We start from the raw sequence: 20838 nt of genomic DNA, 5'->3' as shown, positions 1-20838 counted from the left end.
GAGGCGAGCAAACGACTGAGCAGCAGCCTGGGTGGGGCGACTAGGTCGGTTGGGGGGTGGGGGCAGTGAGGGGTGACCAGGCCAGTGTGGGGAGGCAGTGAGGGGTGACCAGGCCAGCAGCCGGGGGTAGTAAGGGGTGACCAGGCTGGTGGAGGGGGGCAGTTAGGGATGATTAGGCAGGCAGGCAGGTGAGCAGTTAGGAGACAGTGGTCCCGGGTTGTGAGAGGGATGTCCGACTGCTGGTTTAGGCCTGATCCCAGGCCTGATCCCAGGAAGAATTTTGTGCACTGGGCCTCTAGTGTCTATATAAAAGCAATGAACAACCCAAAAATAAAATTAAGAAATCAGTTTCATTCACAATAATAAAATACTTAGCAACACACTTAATAAAACAAGTGTAATATATCTGATCACTAAAAGCTATAGAGCAGAGCTAAGAAAATTTTTTAAAAATCTGAACAAATGGAGAGATATTCTAATGTTTTAAAACTGGATTATGAGATGATTCCACAAATCCAGAATTTAATAAAAATCACTAAACTGTACACTTAACAATTGGTGGGTTTAATGGAATGTAAATCATACATCAATGCAGCTGTTTAAAAAATGGTATTTTAAATTACACCTGGGTTCAGGTGTTAGGATGCATTTGTGTCATAATGCTACATTTTATGTTGATACTTTTCAAATAAAAACGAAGTAAATTTGAGGGTTTATTAAAACCAAGATATTTTTAGATTATTCTAGTCTCTAATTCTTACATTAAACTGCTAAACATTGATCATTATAGATTTCAATTGCTAAACCTTCAAAATGCAATTATTGTCTGTGTCCACAGTTTAAAAAACACTTAAAATGTGTATTTTGTTAATGTTATTTGTTGAAATTACTATGTTATGTTGATTACCATTAGATAGAGAAAACGGTGTTGTGGATGAAAATGAAGTCAAAAGCTGTGGATCTGGTTACAACTACTTCTAAAATTGTCATGGCAGTAAGCAGTTATATTGGAAAGTTTTGTCCTTTACATGGAAGTTGGAAATTAGCAGATTTCTCACAGCATGTGACCCTTTATTGCTAGTCTTGCCCAGCCGGTGTGACTCAGTGGTTGAGCGTCTACCTATGAACCAGGAGGCCACAGTTTAATTCCCAATCAGGGCACATGCCCAGGTTGTGGGCTCAATCCCCAGTGTAGGACATGCAGGAGGCAGCCGATCAATGATTCTTTCTCATCATTGATGTTTCTATCTTTCTCCTCCTCTACCGTCCTCTCTGAAATCAATTAAAAATATTGTTTAAAATATATATGCTAGTCTTCTCATCGTGAAAAATTCACACATGACATAATCCCTCTATTAACAATCTCTCTCTTAGGTGAGGAAGTCTTTCATGAAGCAGCACGTGTTATGTTAATTTCATGATTTTTGAGAAATATGAATTAATCTTCTATAAATTTTGTTTCCTTTGTGGAAAGAAGTTTGACATTAATCTGTCTGATATTAATCTAATTTTGTTCTTGGAAGAGAAGTAATAAAGCAACTTTTGTTTGGCACTTAACTGTCTTACCCTGTGTCCTTGAAGTCCATGCAGAGAATTTCAGGGGAGATTTTAATGTGGCCTCCCTTATATGCCGGTCGTCTTTGAAAGGCCTGCACTGCTCCAGAGTGCTCTTTGCACCCTGACAACAATGAGGCGTGGTAAATACCAGCAGGCATCTGAGTAAATGCTCAGGACCCTATCTGGGTTCTAACTTCTGGGCATGGATCTGGACTCAGGCAGTTCTCCTTCCTGCCACTGCAGCAGCTGATTCTAACAGCCATTCCAAACCCCCCAACTTTGCTTGGGGAGGAATTTAAGCAATTGATAAGGATAATTTTGCCTGGAGTATTTCCTAGTAGAAAGTGATCAAGTGGACAGAAAAGAATGGGAAAGAGTGGCGGCTAAAGTTGCCCTAGGGCAGAGGTTGACAAACTGTGACTCACGAGCCACATGCGGCTCTTTGGCCCCTTGAGTGTGGCTCTTCCTAAGCTGTAGGAGTACCTTAATTAAGTTAATAACAATGTACCTACCTATATAGTTTAAGTTTAAAAAATTTGGCTCTCAAAAGAAATTTCAGTTGTTGTACTGTTGATATTTGGCTCTGTTGACTAATAAGTTTGCTGACCGCTGTCCTATGGTAAAGGGATCCTAGAGGTCTTAGCATTAAGAGTAGGAAGGGTTAGCCCTAGCTGGTTTGGCTCAGTGGATAGAGAGTTGGCCTGAGGACTGAAGAGTCCCAGGTTCGATTCAGGTCAAGGGCACATGCCTGGGTTGCAGGCTCGGTCCCCAGCAGGTGGCAGGCGATCAATGATTCTCTCTCATCAATGATGTTTCTCTCTCTCCCTCTCCCTTCCTCTCTGAAGTCAATTAAAAAAAATAAAGAGTAGGAAGGGTTAGATACCATTTCATTCAAAACCAGTCATTTCCCAGAATATAAAATTATCAGTTACCTACCTGATATCTTCCATTCCTTATAACAAACACTTGATTTTGTTTAGAGTAGCGATCAATGTTCCCAGAGTAAAATAATCACCTTCTAGCCTTCCTTGCAGCTAAGGGTGGACATGTGACCCATTTCTCACATGGGAGATGTAAGTGGAGGTCATTGAATGGAGTTTGGGGGAATGTTTTTAGGGAAAACATTTGGCTTGTATGCCTCTTTGTCTCTACTTTCCTCCTCCCTGCTTGTAAAACAGGCGTAAGATTAGTTGTTCAGCTCTAACACTGTGATTTTTATCATGCCCAGAAGCATGGAAAATTTCACTTTTAGAGCAATCTGTCAAGTATTGTTAATATTAAAGAGGAATCCATTCAGCTACAGATCTCATTTGGATTCTATTAGTTTTCCTTACGAAAGCAAAGAGCATGCACAAGGTTCTACAGAACTTGAGGAGAAGCAGCTTCAAAACAAAAAGCATTGTGATTGTGTCTTACCTCCTAAGGAGCCCCCCCCCCCCACCACCACCACCCCCCAAATGAACACTCAGCACGTTAATTTTTGCTGCTTGTCCTAATAGGCTATCTGGACCAACACAGAAGGAAAGCAACACATTGAAGAGGGAGACCAACGTTCTGGTAGAACAGTCAAGGAGTGATTATTGGACATTTAAGAAGAGGTGTGCAGGAAAAAAAAAATTATGTACTTTTAGACTTCTGGGCCAAAGAGGAAAAAATTTTAAACGACCAAACGAAGAGGCAAATAAGAAAAACCCCTGTCTCATCAAGCCTGCAAAAGCCTATGCTCCGTAAATTAGGTCATTTCCACCCTGCACCCTGCCACTGATGCTGAGCCCAGTGCAAACTCTGCCAACCTGCTTCAGGAAAGCGGTTGGCCCCTGTGGTAAATCTTACATTTGTGTCTAATCTAATTATCGCTGGCAGAGATGTATATTTAGTAGGAAACCTCAGCCCTTATCGCTCTCCACCTTTTCAAGAAAGGTAAGACTGCCTAGAGTGAAGTAATAGACCAGAACTGACTTTGTTCAGCCAAGTTTTCTTTGCCAGAGGAGCAAAGATTGTCAGGTATGAATGGAGCAGGAAGAAGACTGAGAGGCCATTGCTGCTGCAGCCTCCTAGGGGAGCTGCTATTTTAAAAAGAAGTGTAAAATGTGAGAAACATGCACTGAATGTTTAACTCAATCACTGAAAGGAATGACTGGAAAGTGAGTTAGTCGCATAAGTAAGGATGACAGTGTTTGTCCAGGAACCTTGCTGGCAGGAACGCTTTTTATTTTTTTTTTTAATTATTTAATTTAGGGAAGGTTGAGTATCAGGAGGATGTAGAGATACAATCGACCTTACACACTTAGAGCGTTTAAAATACAATCCTTGTATTTGTTCTCATCTCAGAAGAGCTGGGGTTGGTCTTTGTTACCTATTGGATTTCAGGAAGGCTGACTTGAGATGCGGCGTTGCCATTTCCTGGGCCCTCACTTATTTTTTCTTTTCTGTTTTTCCGGCGCTGGCAGCCAGATCCTTTGTTGTGCCTCCTCTGCATTCATTCTCTCTGCCCTCGCACCTCCAGACAGGGTGATGGGGGTTTTTCCTGGTCCTCGAGCTGGGAGCTCCGGACAGCCACCTTCCCGGGCATCGGATAAAGCACCACTTTAATCACCCAGTGGGTGTCCGGGCTGGGTCCGCGCCACACGGGAGCGGCCCCTCTTTTGTGTTGGGTGTTTGTCTCGGCAGCAGCCGGACCCCGGCGGGAGGCGTGGGCCGCGACCCCCGAGGAGGCGGGGCGTCGGCGCGGGCTCCGCCTGCTGTGGGTTTCACCGCTGCCGCCCTTGTTTGCTCCGTTACATCGCCCTGCACCGTCCGCTTCTCCGGGAGCCAAGCACAGGGCTGCCCAGAGGAGCCTTCTTCCCACCCAACCCCGCCTTTTGCTCGCCCCGCTTTCCCATTCTCCCTCCTGAACAACACACCGGCGGGGCGCTTGGCAAAACAGACTGAAAAGCAGAGAGAGAGAGAGAAAACAAGAGCACATCGGATGCACCTCCTGGGTCTCCCAGAGTTGGTGAAGGCTCGTGACCATGTCTGACTCGGGGGAGATGAGTGAATTTGGCTACATTATGGAGTTGCTGGCCAGGGGCAAGGTAAGTGACGGGGCGCGCGTGCGGCGCCGGGCCCCCACTCCGGGCGCTACCTGGCCGCCAGTCGTGGGCGCCCCGCTCCATTCCGGGGAGGGGCGGGGATCTCGCGTCCACTTCTCAGCCCGGCGTCCCAGCCGCTGCGGAAGGCAGAGTAGCTGCCTTTTCTTTATTAGGCGGCATCTCTGACATGTGCCGACGGGGAGTTTCCAGCGTGTTTGGGGCCAGCTGGGCGACGGGAGAGCCCCCGGGGACCAAGAGGAGCGCGCTCCCAGCCCGCGGAGATGGGGGTCGGGGTTGGGGGCAAGGTGGGGGGAGGGCCGGGCGTTGGCCAAGGGGGCGCGCCTGGAGGCACCCGGGGCTGCCCAGGCCTGGTGACTTCGAGTGCGTGACCTCGCCTGTCCAGGCACCGAGCGCGGAGGGAGGGTCCGAGCAGCGAACAGGACGGGAGGTCGGGGTCGGCTTGAGCCTGAAGTCCGACCCGGCGGCGGGTAAACAGGGCAGAAGCTTTGATCGCCCCGCCTAGGCGCTTTCAGCCTTCCTCCCAAGTCCTGAGCCGCTGCCCAGGTCCGGGATCTTTCGACCGGTTTCTTGTGGCGGGGAGCGGGGAGATGGCGAAGAGCTGGATTTCAGCCCGGCACCTGTCCCGGAGCCGGTTCCAAATCCGGGCAAGCGCTGTCGGCGGCGCCTCGCGACCACGCCCTCGGCCGGCCGGTTGGCGCCGCGCCCGGGCAGGAAGCCTTTCGGGGAGCCTGGCCCCCACGCTGCGTGCGAGAAACTGCCGGGAGAGGCGCCTAAGTGGTGTCCCGGAGGGAGGTGTCGGGAAATGCAAAGGCCACCCTGTGCGCGGTCCGCCGGGATTTGCATGCTAGAAACCGGGATTTGCATGCTAGAAACCGGGTCTGCGTTTCGCCCTCTGCACCTGGAGTTTCGGGAAGGGGCGATGGCACAGAGGAAAGGGGACTCCCTGCGCACAGTCATCAGAAAGGAGAAGGATGATTCTGCAAGCCTGGGGTGAACACCTGAAGCTTCAGCCTCAGACCTCACCCCAGCTCCGCGGATATGGAGTGTGGAATGGTTTTAGCGTCAGGCCAGAGAGCCCTGCGGCTGGTTTAACGCTTCCAGACTAAAGCGTCCCTGGCGAACTGTGATCCTCCCTGAACTCTCTCTCCTGTTCTGCACACACGGAATTCACTCATCCAAGATAGAATGCTTATTAACATTGGAAAGTAGGATCGCCCCTAGCAATTACAGCCCTAGACCAGAAGTATAAATGTCACACTCTTCTTACCCTGGGCTCCAGTCTGCCCAGAGACACCCTGGCCAGTACATCCAAGCGCCTTGTCACCACCAATAGCCTCCCATTGGCCATCTACCAGGGTGCATACCATAGTCCCCTCCAGGGGAAAAAAGTCCCCAAGGAAGTGCTGGTTCTGAGCGAGGAGGCTTGCACCCAGAGGGCCAGAACCAGGCCCTCAAAAGCACTCACAGGACCCTGGTGCACAGGAACTCTGGGGGGGGGGGGGGGGGGGGAATGACATTTATTGATTACAAAATAAATAGACCACTCTCAACTGAAATGTGAGTTTAGGCCTGTGGTGCTCAGACATTCTTCAAAGTGAGCCAGAGTTGTATTAATACTTACCTTAGGCCTGTGGTGCTCAGACATTCTTCAAAGTGAGCCAGAGTTGTATTAATACTTACCTTAGGCCTGTGGTGCTCAGACATTCTTCAAAGTGAGCCAGAATTGTATTAATACTTACCTTCAGCAGGCAGAATTTTAAATTCTGAAAGTATATTTTAGCGGTGGCACCCAGGGATCCACATGTTGGCACCCCAGGTGATCATAGAACATATGAGTAAACTTAAGACAGAACCATTAGTGAACCCTTAACACTCAATAAAGTCAGGTAAACAAAAACAAACTTCTCAGAATTAGCAGTGTGTTTACCACGATATGCCCACTGTAATGAAAAAAATAAAAATAAAATAACGTTTGGTTTCAACCACTGAACTTCTCTGCCTCCCTCTATCCTAGGCTTCAGCAATGGGCCTGCGGCAACAGAGAGCATGCTCAGCTGACTTCCAAAGTTAGAGGGGCCCGGCCTCCCTGTGAAATCTGAGTTGGGGAGCAGGCTCTCACAATAAGAACTTGGGACAGTTCCTCCCTGTGACTTTTTTCTTCGTGGTGGTGGTGGTGGTGGTGGTGACGGTGGTGGTGGTGGTGGTGGTGGTGGTGGTGGTGGTGACGGTGGTGGTGGTGGTGGTGGTGGTGGTGGTGGTGGTGACGGTGGTGGTGGTGGCGTGTGTGTCAGGAGTAGCCTTGTAACCAAGCTTACTTCCACTCTCCTCACAGACACCCTCCCACCCCCCAACTCCATTTAAAACCCTCACTTTGTGTGAGATTACACAGGGTTTGAATACTGAATACCTACCTCTCTGAGTATTAGCCATAGAATAGCAGAGCTTTGAGATTTGCTTTACTTCCTCTGAGGAGTTAGGTTCCACTTTGTAGTCCAGGCTTGTAATGTAAAGAATGACGTGAAACTGGTCTAATTACACCAAGTTGGCTGAGTTCACGGAGAGCATAGGCCAGTTATCCTCTTGCTCCTTTCCTCCAAAGTTGAGACCAGTGACAATTATTAAAATTTCTTTCACTTTTCTCTGATGGCTTTAAAATTTTACAAAATTAATATATGCTTCTTCAAAATAGTCAACCTTTCCAGAAAGTTTTACAGAATAAAAGGTGGAACTTCATTCCCACATCCAATCCCCAGTGGCAGCAGTTTGCTGTGTGTCTATTTTAAATTAAATTAGTTTATTGTTTGTTCTCTGAATGTGGGAAGTGAGCCTTTCATCTTAGGGTAACCTAAAACCCACCTGACCAATTTGATCAGCTTATTTTACTCTATTGTGATGATTACTTTAATATTTAAAGCACACTGATCTCTACCAGTGTGATCTTTCTGCTCAGCAAACAATACACTCTAAAAGTATAGTTAATACCTGCGATAATTCTCAAAGGTTTAAAAATCAATGTAAATGGAATTCCTTATATTTCACTATCAGAGAAACTTGTATTTCTGGAAGCTGCTTTTTGTTTCTTTTTTAACTTGTCTCTTTGTTCTGAAAGAGAGCTTTCCAAGTCTGTGGTCAATATTAGTCTCTAGAATGGTTTGCCTTGCTAATTTTTTAAAGCAAGTTCATATACCTCTTGCCTTCACATTATTATACACTCTTCTGGAATCATATGACAAAGATTTGATGACAAAGAACACTGAAGGATTTAAATCTAGTAGTATACCTCTTTATATTTAGAGTAACTTACATTGTTATATTTATGTGTAAGTAGCCAGAAAATGCTTCTTGTTTCTTATAGTTCAATAGTTACTGTTTAGGCACTTCCAAAAAGTATCTGAATGGTTTGTCCAGTGGTTTGAACAAAATAAAACAAGCTTTGGAATGTTACATTTCATTTTGACAGAGAAACAGGCAATGATTCCATTACTCAGTGAATTGTTACTTTTAACTTTGAACATCTTTTAGACACAAAAATATTAAAAAACTTTCATAAATCTAAATTTTACTTTAAAACAAGAAGATACTTGTATACTGAAAGAATTCGGTTTAGAAAATCCTCAAATCTAGACTAATACAAAATCTTAAACATCTCATGGACCAAAACTAAAATAATACCAAATGGCCTATTTCAAAAGGCTCAACAGATAGTTTCGGACAAAATTGAAATCTAAACTGGGTGATAATGCTAAGGTTGTGGTCACTGCAATATATATATATTGAGATTGGGTAAAATGTGTGTATTATGGGGTGTACTGAAGGCAAACAGAAGATTTAGACTGAAGCAAATTCATTTGAAAACAGCTAGTTTCACAAATAACATTATAATTTCTCTCTGATGTTTTTACTACACAGTTCAAAAGATAATTTGGAAAACATGTACCTCAAACTGTAAAAGAATGTTTAAGTGAGATCTTTTATGAAATTGTAAATTTCATGTTTTATACTTAACCTGTGGGCAATACAGTAGGGATGCTGGAGTAAGACCCAGATTTGAATCTGGCTCTTTTGGCATTTAATATGACCTTGAGGGTACTACTTAATATCTGAGTGGAAGAAGGGGGAAGTTGTGGTTGTTACATGTTCCCTTTGAAGGGAATTATATCTATGTCACAGGGTTTTTGCAAGGCTTATGTGAATATTTTATTCAAAGTTCCTGATACTGTTATTGGCACATTAAGTATGCTCTCAATAAATGAAAGCTATTATATCTAGCTACTATGACAACAGGGTTGGAGCTTGAGACACCCTATAACTAAACTGTAATCATTAGCAAGTAGATATAAAATTGCCAGATAAAATACAGGAATTAGAGTTAACTTTGAATTTCAGATAAACAACATATAATTGTTTTAGTATAAGTATGTCCCATTCAATATCTGGGACATACTTATACTAAAAATTTTCCAGTATGTATCTGAAAATCAAATTTAACAGGGTATCTATCCTGTTTTTATTTGCCACCCTAGGTGTAGAAATAATAAGATACAGTCAAAAGGGACCAGTTGACAACCTCTAAATATTACTAGTGTTGTTCACCTCAAGGTGGTTGAGAGACCCCTTTGCTTACCAGACATGCAGCCAGTACACTCCTGCCATTAATGTCTGCCAGAGCAGCACTGTGTTCCTCTTATCAAGTTTCAGATTGTTGGTCTGGTCCTACCATTTAGTAGATAAATGCCTACTAGATTTTCTCTTAAAACAAACAAAAGTTCAGCCCTGGCCAAGTAGCTCAGTTGGTTGGAGCATTGACCCGATATGACACAGTTTTGGGTCCATCCCTGGTCATGGCACATATAGGAGTCAACCAATAAATGCATAAATAAATGGAACAACAGGTCAATGTCTCTCTCTCTCTAAAAATCAATAAAAAATATAAAGCTATTTGGTAAATTTAACATAAAAAAAAGAAAAAACAAAAGCTTAAATGGATGGGAAGATAAGGCTTATACAACATCAAACATTAGTATACAAAATGAGAGTATGGAAGCATGTTAGTTAAACTGAATGGTAAGAGTCTAAGTGCTGCCAAAACCGGTTTGGCTCAGTGGATAGAGTGTCGGCCTTCGGACTGAGGGGTCCCGGGTTCGATTCCGGTCAAGGGCTTGTGCCTTGGTTGCAGGCACATCCCCAGTGGGAGATGTGCGGGAGGTAGCTGATCGATGTTTCTCTCTCATTGATGTTTCCAACTCTCTGTCTCTCTCCCTTCCTCTCTGTGAAAAATCAATAAAATATATTTTAAAAAAAATTTAAAAAAAAGAGTCTAAGTGCTAAAGGAGTTCAGAGTAAGGGGAGCTAATCAATGAAAACTAGACAAATGAGGAAGGAGGCTCTAGATCTGCAGCTTGAAAGATGAGTAGGATTTGGCAAGGCTATGGAAATCTGAACTTCCTGGCTCACTGGACTCCCTCCCCTGAGGTTGTTCCCATAGAAACACTTTATGACAGGTGAACTTGGCCTGTCAGAGGCTTGAGTCAATAATTGATAAATGCCATTTATTGTCCCTTCACCTAGAACCTTCTGATACCCAGCAGCATAGACAACGCATGTGCAAGTCACTGTGAAGCCCTGTGATTTACTTCATTGACAACTTCCTTCTTTCCCCTAAGTTCAGGACTCTTAATTTTGTACCCAGGTTGTTCACAACAGGGGGCAAGGTTTAGGATTATGTAGCCATGTCACCTTGTTACTTCTTGATTAGGCCATACTAACAGTATGAGACCGTGGCTGTTTGATTTCAGACCAAACAGATTCAGAGCCAGTGGTGCTTAAAGCACTTACTGAAATATGCATCATGGTCATTAGGACTTGACTCCGCCAGTAATTTAATCTCTTGTTGGCTATTAGGAGTCAGTATGGAAAGAGACCTGGTCAGTTTACTGAGTAGGGTATAGCCTAAAGGGTAACAGGTTTATATTTTAATGTCAGGTAACAAACAATTATTGAACCTGCAGTGTGTGTGTGTGTGTGTGTGTGTGTGTGTGTGTGTGTGTGTGTGGTGTGTTTGGGGAGTGGCAGTTTTTGGCAGGTGAAGTAGGAGACAACTGATGACATCATTGTTTGACCTTTTGGACTTCATGAAGTGGATAGATTTGAGACCGCTCATGCCTCTATGACAGACGAGCAATTGAGCTACATCAACAAGCACAAGATATCACAATGTAGGCAAGAGTACTGAAGATCTGTGGACTGGGTGGAGGGTGCTAGGCGTGGAATAATAGGCTTCCTTGTGTTGAATTTTGACCCATATTTTAAAAGAAAGCATTAGAAAAGGAGATGCTAGGATATTCCAAACCAGAAAGGGGTGGGCACTAAGGGATAGCATATGAAATGCAAATTAGAGGAATAATGATTTAAAAAACAGAATAATACAGCTATGGAAAAGAAGCACTTTATTCCAGGCCCTCCATACTACAGTAGACTCATTTGTGTTATTACAAGTTTACCTCTCTGTCCTGCCCTGCCCTCAAACATGTTCACATGCACCGGAGAGAAAGGATTTTTAAAATACAGTGATTTTGCCCTGGCTGGTTTGGCTCAGTAAATAGAGTGTTGACCTGGGGACTAAACGGTCCTGGTTTAGATTCTGGTTAGGGGCACATGCCCGGGTTGTGGGCTTGGTCCCCAGTCCGGGACGTGCAGAAGGCAGCCAGTCGGTGATTCTTTCTCATCATTGATGTTTCTCTCTCTTCCTTCCTCTCTGAAACCAATAAAAATATATTTTAAAAAATAGTGATTTTAAAAAGTACAAAACCGTATTTTTAAAAGTACAAAATCCATATTTTTTTTTGTACTTTTAAAAATCACTATTATTTTTTAGAAATCCTTTCTCATTAGTACATTCATTTTATCTGCTGCCTAATATTTCATGGTATGGATGTACATTGTTGATGATAGAAATTTAGTTTCTATAAATAAGGTCCCCAATTAAGATTATTGTACTGATGTGAGATTACAGCCAGAGGGGAATTATTTGAGCCAGACCAACATTGAAAACAGAAACTGATGTATAAATGCTTTCTAATGGTTGAGCTTTAAAAATATATCTCTGGGAACATGGTGTAGTACTTGTTACATGTAACTGAAGTCCACAGGCATTCCTTATTTCCCTCCTTAGATTAGGGAGCTTCAGGACCCGTAGGGAGAAAGCAGCCTCAATTCCAGCATGTGGGGGCCACTCAACAGGCATTCATGCGGATCAGGAAAGTCCAGTCATTGCTTGGCCCGGCGTTCATCCCTCTGCACCTCATCCGTAAACGGAGCGTTTCCATTAAGGACAATTGCTCTGGCCCCGTTGCTGTTCTTAATTCTCCTCCGCTACATCGTTATTCAATCGCCGGCTGGAGAAGAGGCCACCACTGCGGACAGTGCTGTGGGAGACGGCACCACTGTCCACAGCGAGAGGGCTCTTGCAAACACGCAGTAAAGTGGGAAGCATTTCAAAGCCTGAAGGGGATGCCGCCGCAGCGCCGTGGCCCCTTCCCCTGGCGGTGCAGAGCGCGTTTTCTCAGTCTGGACATAAGGATGGAATTAGTCAGCCGGGAGGGCGGGGGCTGATGGAGTGCGGCTTCCAACAGCCCCAGGTTCGATGGTTTTCATTTGCTTTGAAAACAAGATAGAAGAGGCGCGCTTGAGCGTGGCAGGTGGATTTTACAATCCCAGTCCCGGATCTGTGGAAGCCGCGCCTCCCTCCTCCGCCGCCGCCCATCACGGGGTACCTGGAGCCGGCGCAGCTCCGGACCGGCTGTGCCGACTTCCCCGCGCGCCCGGTCCCCGGGGCTGGGGCGGGGCGGGGCGGGGCGGGGGAGCCGCAGAGCAGCTGCGGGGCGGGGGCAGGGCTGGCTAGGCGCGGCGGGCCTCCGTGCTGCCGTCTCTGGAGTTCAATGCCTGTCCACCCCCGGGAGAGGGATTCCTGCTGTGCGGTCTGCACGCGCGCCACTTGGCAAGAACGTGTTGTGCGTGTGGAAAAGCAGAAGCAAAAAGCGGAATATGAATGGTTGGTGATCAGTCAGGGGCTGTGGAGTTCACCCCATGAATCCGCCGGAAGAGCAGGAGGAGAGCGGGGCGGGGGCAGGGACCCCCTACTAGGGGAACCCCCGGCCGGCCCGTGCGGGGATCGGATGGGCGGGGTTCGTCCCGGCCGCCTCCGCAGCGCGGGTTCTGCCGCCGCCCGCGCCTCGCCGCCGCGACTGGAGTCGGGAAAAGTGACTTGTCTGTGATGCTCGGTGCCGCGCTTTACCGAAGGCCAGGAAGCGCAAGATGAAGCGCAGGGGGCCGCGGGGCCAGAGGCCAGGCTGCAGGGGGCCGCCCGCCGCACGCCGGCCCGCCCCGCGCTGCCCTCCGCCTCGCCGCGCCCTCACTTCCGCCCTCCTACCCCGCAGGGGGCGACCGCGGCGGCCCGGGTAGGAGGGAGGGCACTGGCCACCCCGCACGCCAGCCCCACCCCAGCCCCAGTCCGGCCGCTCCGACGCCCGGCGGCCCCCTACCACCCGTAGCCCCGCCTCCTTTGTGCGGTGGGCGCTGTTGCCCGGGTGAGCGCTGTTGCCGCCCCGCCCCGCCCCGCCCCGCCCCCGGGACGCCCAGGTCCCCGCGCGGCCGTCGGCCCCGCCGCAGTCCGCAGGAGGCGCCGCCGCCGCCTGAGCTCCCGGGGCGCCGCAGGGAGCCACGCGCCTCTCTGCGCCCTGCTTTCGCCCGCCCTGGCCTCTGCTCCCGTCGGTCCGCTGGTCGGTCCGGCAGACCAGCCCGCGCTCCGGCTCGCAGCCCCGGCTCCCCGGCCGCCGCAGGGACCAGCCCACCAGACCCTGCCTGGCGCTCGTCGGCCCCGCCGAACCCCGCGGTTGATGACACCTGGCGGAGGCGAGCATGGAGGGGGACGGCTCAGACGCGCCGGTGAGTGGGGCCGGGGCCCCTGGTCTCGCCCCTCGGCGCTCAGTGGGCGGGAGCCGCTCCTCCCGAGGAGCGGAGGCTGCCGAGCGGTGGCCTCGCTTCCTCTTCGCCTTCCCGGTCCCAGGCCGGGTTCCGCAACCGGCGCGCCCCCTTTCCCCTCCTCGGAGGGTCGGACTCCGGGGTGACCTGGGCCCGAAAGAGGGCGCCCTCGGGTGCGGTTATCGCCCATCGGAGCACCTGGGGAATCTGGGCGGGGCTCTGCCATGGAGTTCAGGTGGTAGAACGAATTGGCTCCGTGGAGTCCGGTGCCCGTCGCGGCTCGGGGCGCGCGTCCCGCCGCCCTTTGTCTGGGCGCGCGGAGTTCGGGGCTGGAGTTCCAGGCCCCCCGCGGCTCGGCCCGTCCGCCGGCCTGGGCTCCTCCCGGCTCCGCCAGCTCCGGGAAGGGGGCTCCCTCTGGCCGCTGTCGGGGTGCCAGTGGTCTTGTTTGAAGGGGTCGGATAGGCAGTTCTTAAGAACTTGTTCATTTTCTGTCGAACCTCGTTTATTTGGAACCAGCTTAATTGTGGGAACTACCACATCACATTTCTCTTCATCGGATTGTTCCCCCTCAATGAATATAAAATGAACACTAATTTATCTTCTGGGTAAAAAACTACTTTTTATGCATCGTGCTTAAAAGGCTTGTGTAGTGCTTTATGTACAGGAAAAATGGAAATGAATTTAGACCTAAGGGTGGGAAGTAAACCTCCCATAAAATGGGGTTTGGGAACCTACGTTGGACATTCTGAACAATATTTCCCTTTGAATTGTCAATTTTCTTGGAAAATGATATAGAATATAAGTATTCCCTGTTCTTTGATGTGAATTGTGAGGTGTGGCTGTCTTTCCCAGTTTACTCAAATTATGACATAATGCGGGCTTTTATTAAATACAGGGTAAAGTAACAGTAGGTTTACCGTTCTGAGTACATAAAACAGTTTATTCTTGTATCATTACCTTTTAATTGTATTATTTTCCATACGGACAACCGTAAACCTACTTTTGCCCCACCCTGTATTGAGTGATGCAGCAAGAAATGCCACAAAGACCCATTGAGACAGTTGGCTGTAGTGCTATTGTCAGGGATTAAAGCACTTTTTGTCACTTTAGGGGGAATAGAATAGCATGCATTTTTATTTAATTTTAAAAAGTGGCTCAATTCAGTTGTAATTGTGCATTTGCAGGAGTTGAAATGATTGTACAAGGCTATGAGTACTTTAATGTTGGACTATCACTAAAATTGCAGGAAGTCTTAGCCCTGAAGTTTGGTATATGTGGGGGGGAAACCGCTTAGGGAAAGGCTGGGAAAACTCATGAGGTCATCATCAAACCTTTTTAGTTGTGATAAGAGTCTAAATGTTCCCCCTTGAAAATAATGCAAGCGTGTACTATTGAAAGCATTTGTAATGGTGCCTTCTAGCCTCTACACCCTTTCAATATTTATCGCGTGCTTTTAAGATAACTGCTTTGCTATTGCAGCATGAGAACCTCAAGCATTTTACCTCCATTACAGTTGCAGCTGTAATGTGCATGACATTGGTCACATTTAATGCAGGGAATTGCTGATAATCCACCTTGTCAACAGATTTCAAGAAGGGTTCCATGAACATACTAGCTAACTTTGTTTTGACCAGCTCTTGTTATTTGCTACTCACAAAGTTAATGTGCTATATTCTTTTTGTTTTAATATATATTTTTTGATTTTTTACAGAGAGGAAGGAAGAGGGATAGAGAGTTAGAAACATCAATGAGAGAGAAACATCGATCAGCTGCCTCTTGCACACCCCCTACTGGGGATGTGCCCGCAACCAAGGTGCATGCCCTTGATCGGAATCCAACCTGGGACCCTTGAGTCCGCAGGCCAACGCTCTATCCACTGAGCCAAACCGGTTAGGGCAATGTGCTATATTCTTAATTTTTATTGAAGTAATCTGCTTTTAAGATTTCACTGAAATCTTAAAAAAGTTAGTGATGGTTTGAATAACTTCATAATTGATGAAATATTATGATTTCCTAATATTTTCTGCTAATTTTTCTCATACTTCAGTTTTTACCATGTCATGTCACTTAAGCTCTAGGCTATTGGGTATTGAGAAGGAGTTAATGGTACAATATTTCATAGCCAAAAAGGAACTTCAGACTTAAAAATAAATCTTAATTCTTTTTGGAAAGGTAAGCACATGTACTTCTACAAGAGGTGTAAGCATGTTCATATATTTACCCACTAAGAGTCTTTGATTCTGATTTCTTTTCAATTTAAGGTTACCATTAAGAATATCGAAAGAGAGCTCATTTGCCCAGCATGCAAGGAGCTGTTTACCCACCCGTTGATTCTCCCTTGTCAACATAATATTTGTCATAAGTGTGTGAAAGAACTCTTACTGACACTTGATGATTCATTCAATGACGTGGGATCAGACAACTCCAATCAGAGCAGTCCTCGACTTTGGGTCACCTCCCCTAGCTTGGATAAAATTGACAGGATTAACAGACCAGGTATGTGGTAGAATATTGGGGCTGGGGAATTTCATTGATTACTGTGGAAGGAAATTATTTTTGTCATTTTCAGGGTTAATCTTTCCAGGTGAATAAGTTAAAACTGTAGTTAAATGAACTCTTTTTTTTTCTCATTAATCCTCATAACATTTGTCATTATTTAAATAGTAGTGGAATTCTGTAATAATGATAGAAGTAGGTCTAACGAGATGTGTAGTATATACTAGTATACTGTATCTTTATTATTTACCCAATGTTTAAATTGTTTCCTGTTGGGATAGTTACTTTCTTCTGGACATCCATAGTAAGATTAATGCGGATCTAAATTAATTTATAATCACTGGGAACAGGGCCACTGAAAAATGAAGGGCCAAAGTTAGTAGTGAGGACCAAAGGGTGGCCTGGGTTGGGTAGAAATACCACAGCGTCATGTTAGGCATGCTCTTTGTACGGCGAGTGCTTGAGTGGCCATAGCATCAGACTTCAGGGCTTCAACTCTGCCTCATTTGGGCTTTGAGGTTTTAAGTTTAATCCTTCCCTCCTCTCTGTTCATTTCTTCCTCTTATAGTATAGGAGTAACTTCTTAATCTTGTAAGAAAACTTATCAGAAAAGCATCTCTCTTTATTTACATTTTAGGGAATGCCATCTATTTTGGTCTATGCTGTGATATGGAGTCTCCTTGGGTGACATTTATGTCTTTGTGCTCCATCAAAGAGTGGATAATAGTAGATTTGCTAATAGTAGTAGTATGCTGATAGTAGTATTTGCATAATAGTAGTATTATGCTATTTAAAAAACATGTATTTTTCTTCAAATGGTAAACACTAAGATATTTTGCACATATAAAAATTATACATACACAGTCATGTGCCGCCCAATGAAGGGGATACATTCTCAAATCCCCGTCATTAGATGGCACGTGACTAAATAGGTATAATTAGGCGTTCTAGTGCTTGTGTGAACATCATAGAGTGCACTTACACAAGCCTCCTACACATTATCATAGAGCCCATTGCTTCTAGGCTACGGTCCTGTGCATCACATTACTGTACAGAACAACATGAGATTAAATCAAGTACAAGAGATAATGATGCGATCAAGAGACACAGAAAACACAAGATGTAAGAGACTATTGCTGGTATAATATGGCATACTGTTTTACAGGGCACTTTTTTAATAAGTAGAAGGAGTACACTCTAAGGAGAAAAAGTATAGTACAATAAATATATAACCTGTAACATAAACATAATCATTTATTATCATTATCAAGTATTATGTCCTTTACATAATTGTATGTGCTTTATTAACTTGTATTAACTTTTACATGACTGGCAGTAGATTTGGTTACACCAGCGTCACCACAAACACGTAACGCGTTGTGCTCCTGTGCTAGGATGGCTATGATGTTGCTAGGGGACAGATTTCTCAGGGCCGTTATAATCTTATGGGGCCACTGTCTATGTCACGGAACAAGCTGTCATTATGCAGCGCGTGACTGTATGCAAACAAGGAGCATTAGGTGACGGGGAGTGCAGGGAGTAGGAGGTCCGAGAGGGTTATGCTCATTGTGAAGTCATCACTTTGTTTCCATCCCTGCTAGGAAACTGGCACACTGAGGAGGGGAAGAAAGACAGTAACAGCCTGATATTCTAGATCCTTACTGACTAATTAGGGACCCCTGCTTGACTGGCCAAGGAAAATTTACTTTTTGTTTATTAGCACAGCCCATTAAAGGGAATTTTAGTTGTGTATTAGTATTTCTATTTATAATTCGATTGTGCTTACATATGTATTTTATGAAATCCTGTATGTTATGTAGGCTTCTAATCTTAAGACTTTTTTAGTTTTTATATGTGATTAATGTGAAGTAGGAATGAGATATAGATGAAATACAGTGAACTATTTCTCTTTTCAGGAACTTACCTACCACAGTATTCAATAGATGTTTAATAAATACATGTTCAGTGGATGTTAAATGACAAGCCTCTGCTGCAAAATTTGTTCAAAGCATGCCATATGACATATTCAATATTGGGGTTTTTTTCCAGAAGAAGAGATCTATTCCACCATACTTGACTCTGTCTAGATCAAACAGAATTCCTGAGATGTTCCCCTTCTTTAGGAAGAACTCTATTAAGTTGGATTTTGTCGTGAAGGGAGGAAGTTAGAAAACTTTTCTGTGAACAGTTATAGGAAATAAAAACATTTAACTTGGAGAAGGGACAACTGCAGAATACCATGGCTGTCTCGTGGAAGAGAACAGTACCCTGGGCATCTTCCTTGCAAAGGGTCCAGATCAAGGAACCAATGAAATACGAAGGCAGATTACAAGTTAACGTGAGAGAAAACAAACACTCAAGCCTGTCCAAAAATGAAATGGGCTGCCTGATTTTGTCAGATCACTGTCACTAGAAATATTTAAATTAGAGGCAAATTTGTGATTTTTCATAGAGGTCAAATTTAGATGCCATATCGCAGGGGACAAATAGGTACATTAATGAAGCAGGCCCCAGAAAAATAAATACAGGACCTCTGTCATTTTAATTCTTTGATATAGGCATAGAAACAGTAAATATTTCAGTTTTTCATTAACTCAACTACTATAAGAGGGTTGGTCAGCTGACTCTTGGCCAACCCTGCTGAAGATAGTGGGTGTGGTTTGGGACTGTAGAGACTGGAATGGATGCCTTGTCTAGTGGAGCAGTAGCCATTTGGCACTAGTGAATTATCATATGAGTTTGGGAATTCCAGATTGTTGGATTTACAGTTTTTTTCCCTAACGAAAACCTGATAATGTTTTGATGTAAAGCCTGTTTTTTAAATGTTGGCAGTCAATTCAAATTACTTAAAAATACTCTGCAAGCTCAACGTAGGGTGGTCAGGGCAGCCAAAACACATCTTTGACTCTGACCCATCCAGCTTTTGGGCCACGAGTGTGTGGAGCTTTTGTTTTAAACATTGGGTGGGTGACCATCATTAGCGGGTATTGTAGAGGGGATTTCTGCCTGGGGTGGTAAGTCAGGCCAGTTTTGTTGTATCATCTTCCATGTAATCTCTCACCCTGAAGGGCTGTGCCTCTTTGCGTACCAGTTGCATTCATTCATTTGCCAAATATTTAAGTTACCTGCTAGTTATGAGACATGGCTAAAAGAGAGATACAATAATTAGAACACCATCCTTCATCAAGAATGTTAAAAGTAAGTTAACAGATACAGATAGAGCACTCAGAGGGTGAGAAGGCTCCAAGTATAGTCAGTCCTGGAGGTTTTTAGCAAATTAATGCAAATTTTAAGATTTCCTATCTAACAGTCACCAGTTTTTTTTTTTTGTTTTTTTTTAAATATATTCCACTGATTCTTTACAGAGAGGAAGGGAGAGGGACAGAGCTAGAAACATCGATGAGAGAGACACACCAATCAGCTGCCTCCCGCACACCTCCCACTGGGGCTGTGCCCACAACCGAGGTACATGCCCTTGACCGGAATCAAACCTGGGACCCTTCAGTCCGCAGGCCGACGCTCCATCCACTGAGCCAAACCGGTCAGGGCCACAGTCACCAGTTTGAAAATAGTTACCCTCCATTTGAGGGGCATTTGCCTATAACTTTTCTTTGGATAGATTCAAACCTAAATTCATGGGTAAGTTTTTAAAAAAATAATTTTTCATCATTTAGATATGTTTGAGAAGGAAACCAGAGACCCTATTCTGAGTAATTAATGTGGGAGGAATAGAATTCTAAAAATGAGTTTGCCATTGGCTTATTAAGGGGTTAATTAGGCCGGGACTGTCCAGTACAGTAGCCACTAGCCACATGTGGCTGTTGAGCACTGAAATGTGCTAATCTGAATTAAGATGTAAAATACACACTGGATTTTGAACACCTAGAATGAAAAAAAAAAAGAATATAAAATAATCTCTATATAATTTTTATGTTGGTTACATTTTGAATGGCTAGTATTTTGGATATATTGGGTTAAATAACATTATTAAAGTGAATTTCACCTGTTTCTTTTCTCTCTGGTTACTGGGAAATTTAAAATATGTGGCCTACACTTTAGGCTCCCATGATCCTTTGGATCTCACTGCATTGGACATTTGACAGATTTTAAAGGTTAAAGTGCCTTTAAAGGAGAGTAAGATTTGTGTATATAAAAATTACATATTAAATTATGTAACAATAAAAGAGCTATATTACTATATGTTTTAACGTATGTATGTAGACTTTCCTCCTATTTTGTATTTCCTTTTGTCAGAAAGATCTAGTTGGTTTTAGTAATGTTTATTTAGTGTTATTTACAGCAGTAAAAAAGTCAAACAAAAAATGCTTGATTTTACTTTGTATTTTAATGGTTACCAGAAATATTATTTAAAAATACAAATCTATAAGATAAAGTGTAGGTCTTTTAAGTGCTATACCAGTACTGATTAATTCTGAACTCTAAGATAAGCTTGATGAATGTTTTACAGTGATAGCTTTATAACTACCATGTGTACCAGGAAAAACACTTCTTTTTTTAATGTTAATTCAATAATTGTGTTATATGCAGAACAGTTACTGCTTTATCTTTTGTTAACAAGTTGTGAAACTTCTCTTTTAAATTAAATTCTAAATCCAGCTTTCTGTTCATTGTTCACAGCATCACAACGGAGATCTTTGGGGTGGAGAGGTAGAAAATGCTTTATCGCTTGTGTGGCCGCAGGCAGTATAGTGTT

The 20838-nt window shown here is 44.6% G+C and overlaps 1 protein-coding gene across 1 annotated transcript in view; it reads left to right on the top strand.

Annotated features, from left to right (window-relative positions):
• Nucleotides 1-4568: 4568 nt before the first annotated feature.
• The window catches only part of TRIM36 (tripartite motif containing 36), a gene marked incomplete at its 5' end in the record, with an annotated part of 42033 nt that continues 25763 nt past the window's right edge, over nt 4569-20838 (top strand). Inside the window, 2 exons of the mRNA XM_081089942.1 lie at nt 4569-4631; nt 15890-16124. Coding sequence (XP_080946068.1) covers nt 4569-4631; nt 15890-16124 — 298 coding nt within the window. The remainder of the gene's footprint in view (nt 4632-15889; nt 16125-20838) is intronic.

Source organism: Myotis nattereri, assembly GCF_964212035.1.
Source record: "Myotis nattereri genome assembly, chromosome: 4".
Taxonomy (NCBI): Eukaryota; Metazoa; Chordata; class Mammalia; order Chiroptera; family Vespertilionidae; genus Myotis; species Myotis nattereri.
This window is presented reverse-complemented; position numbering and strand designations above follow the sequence as displayed.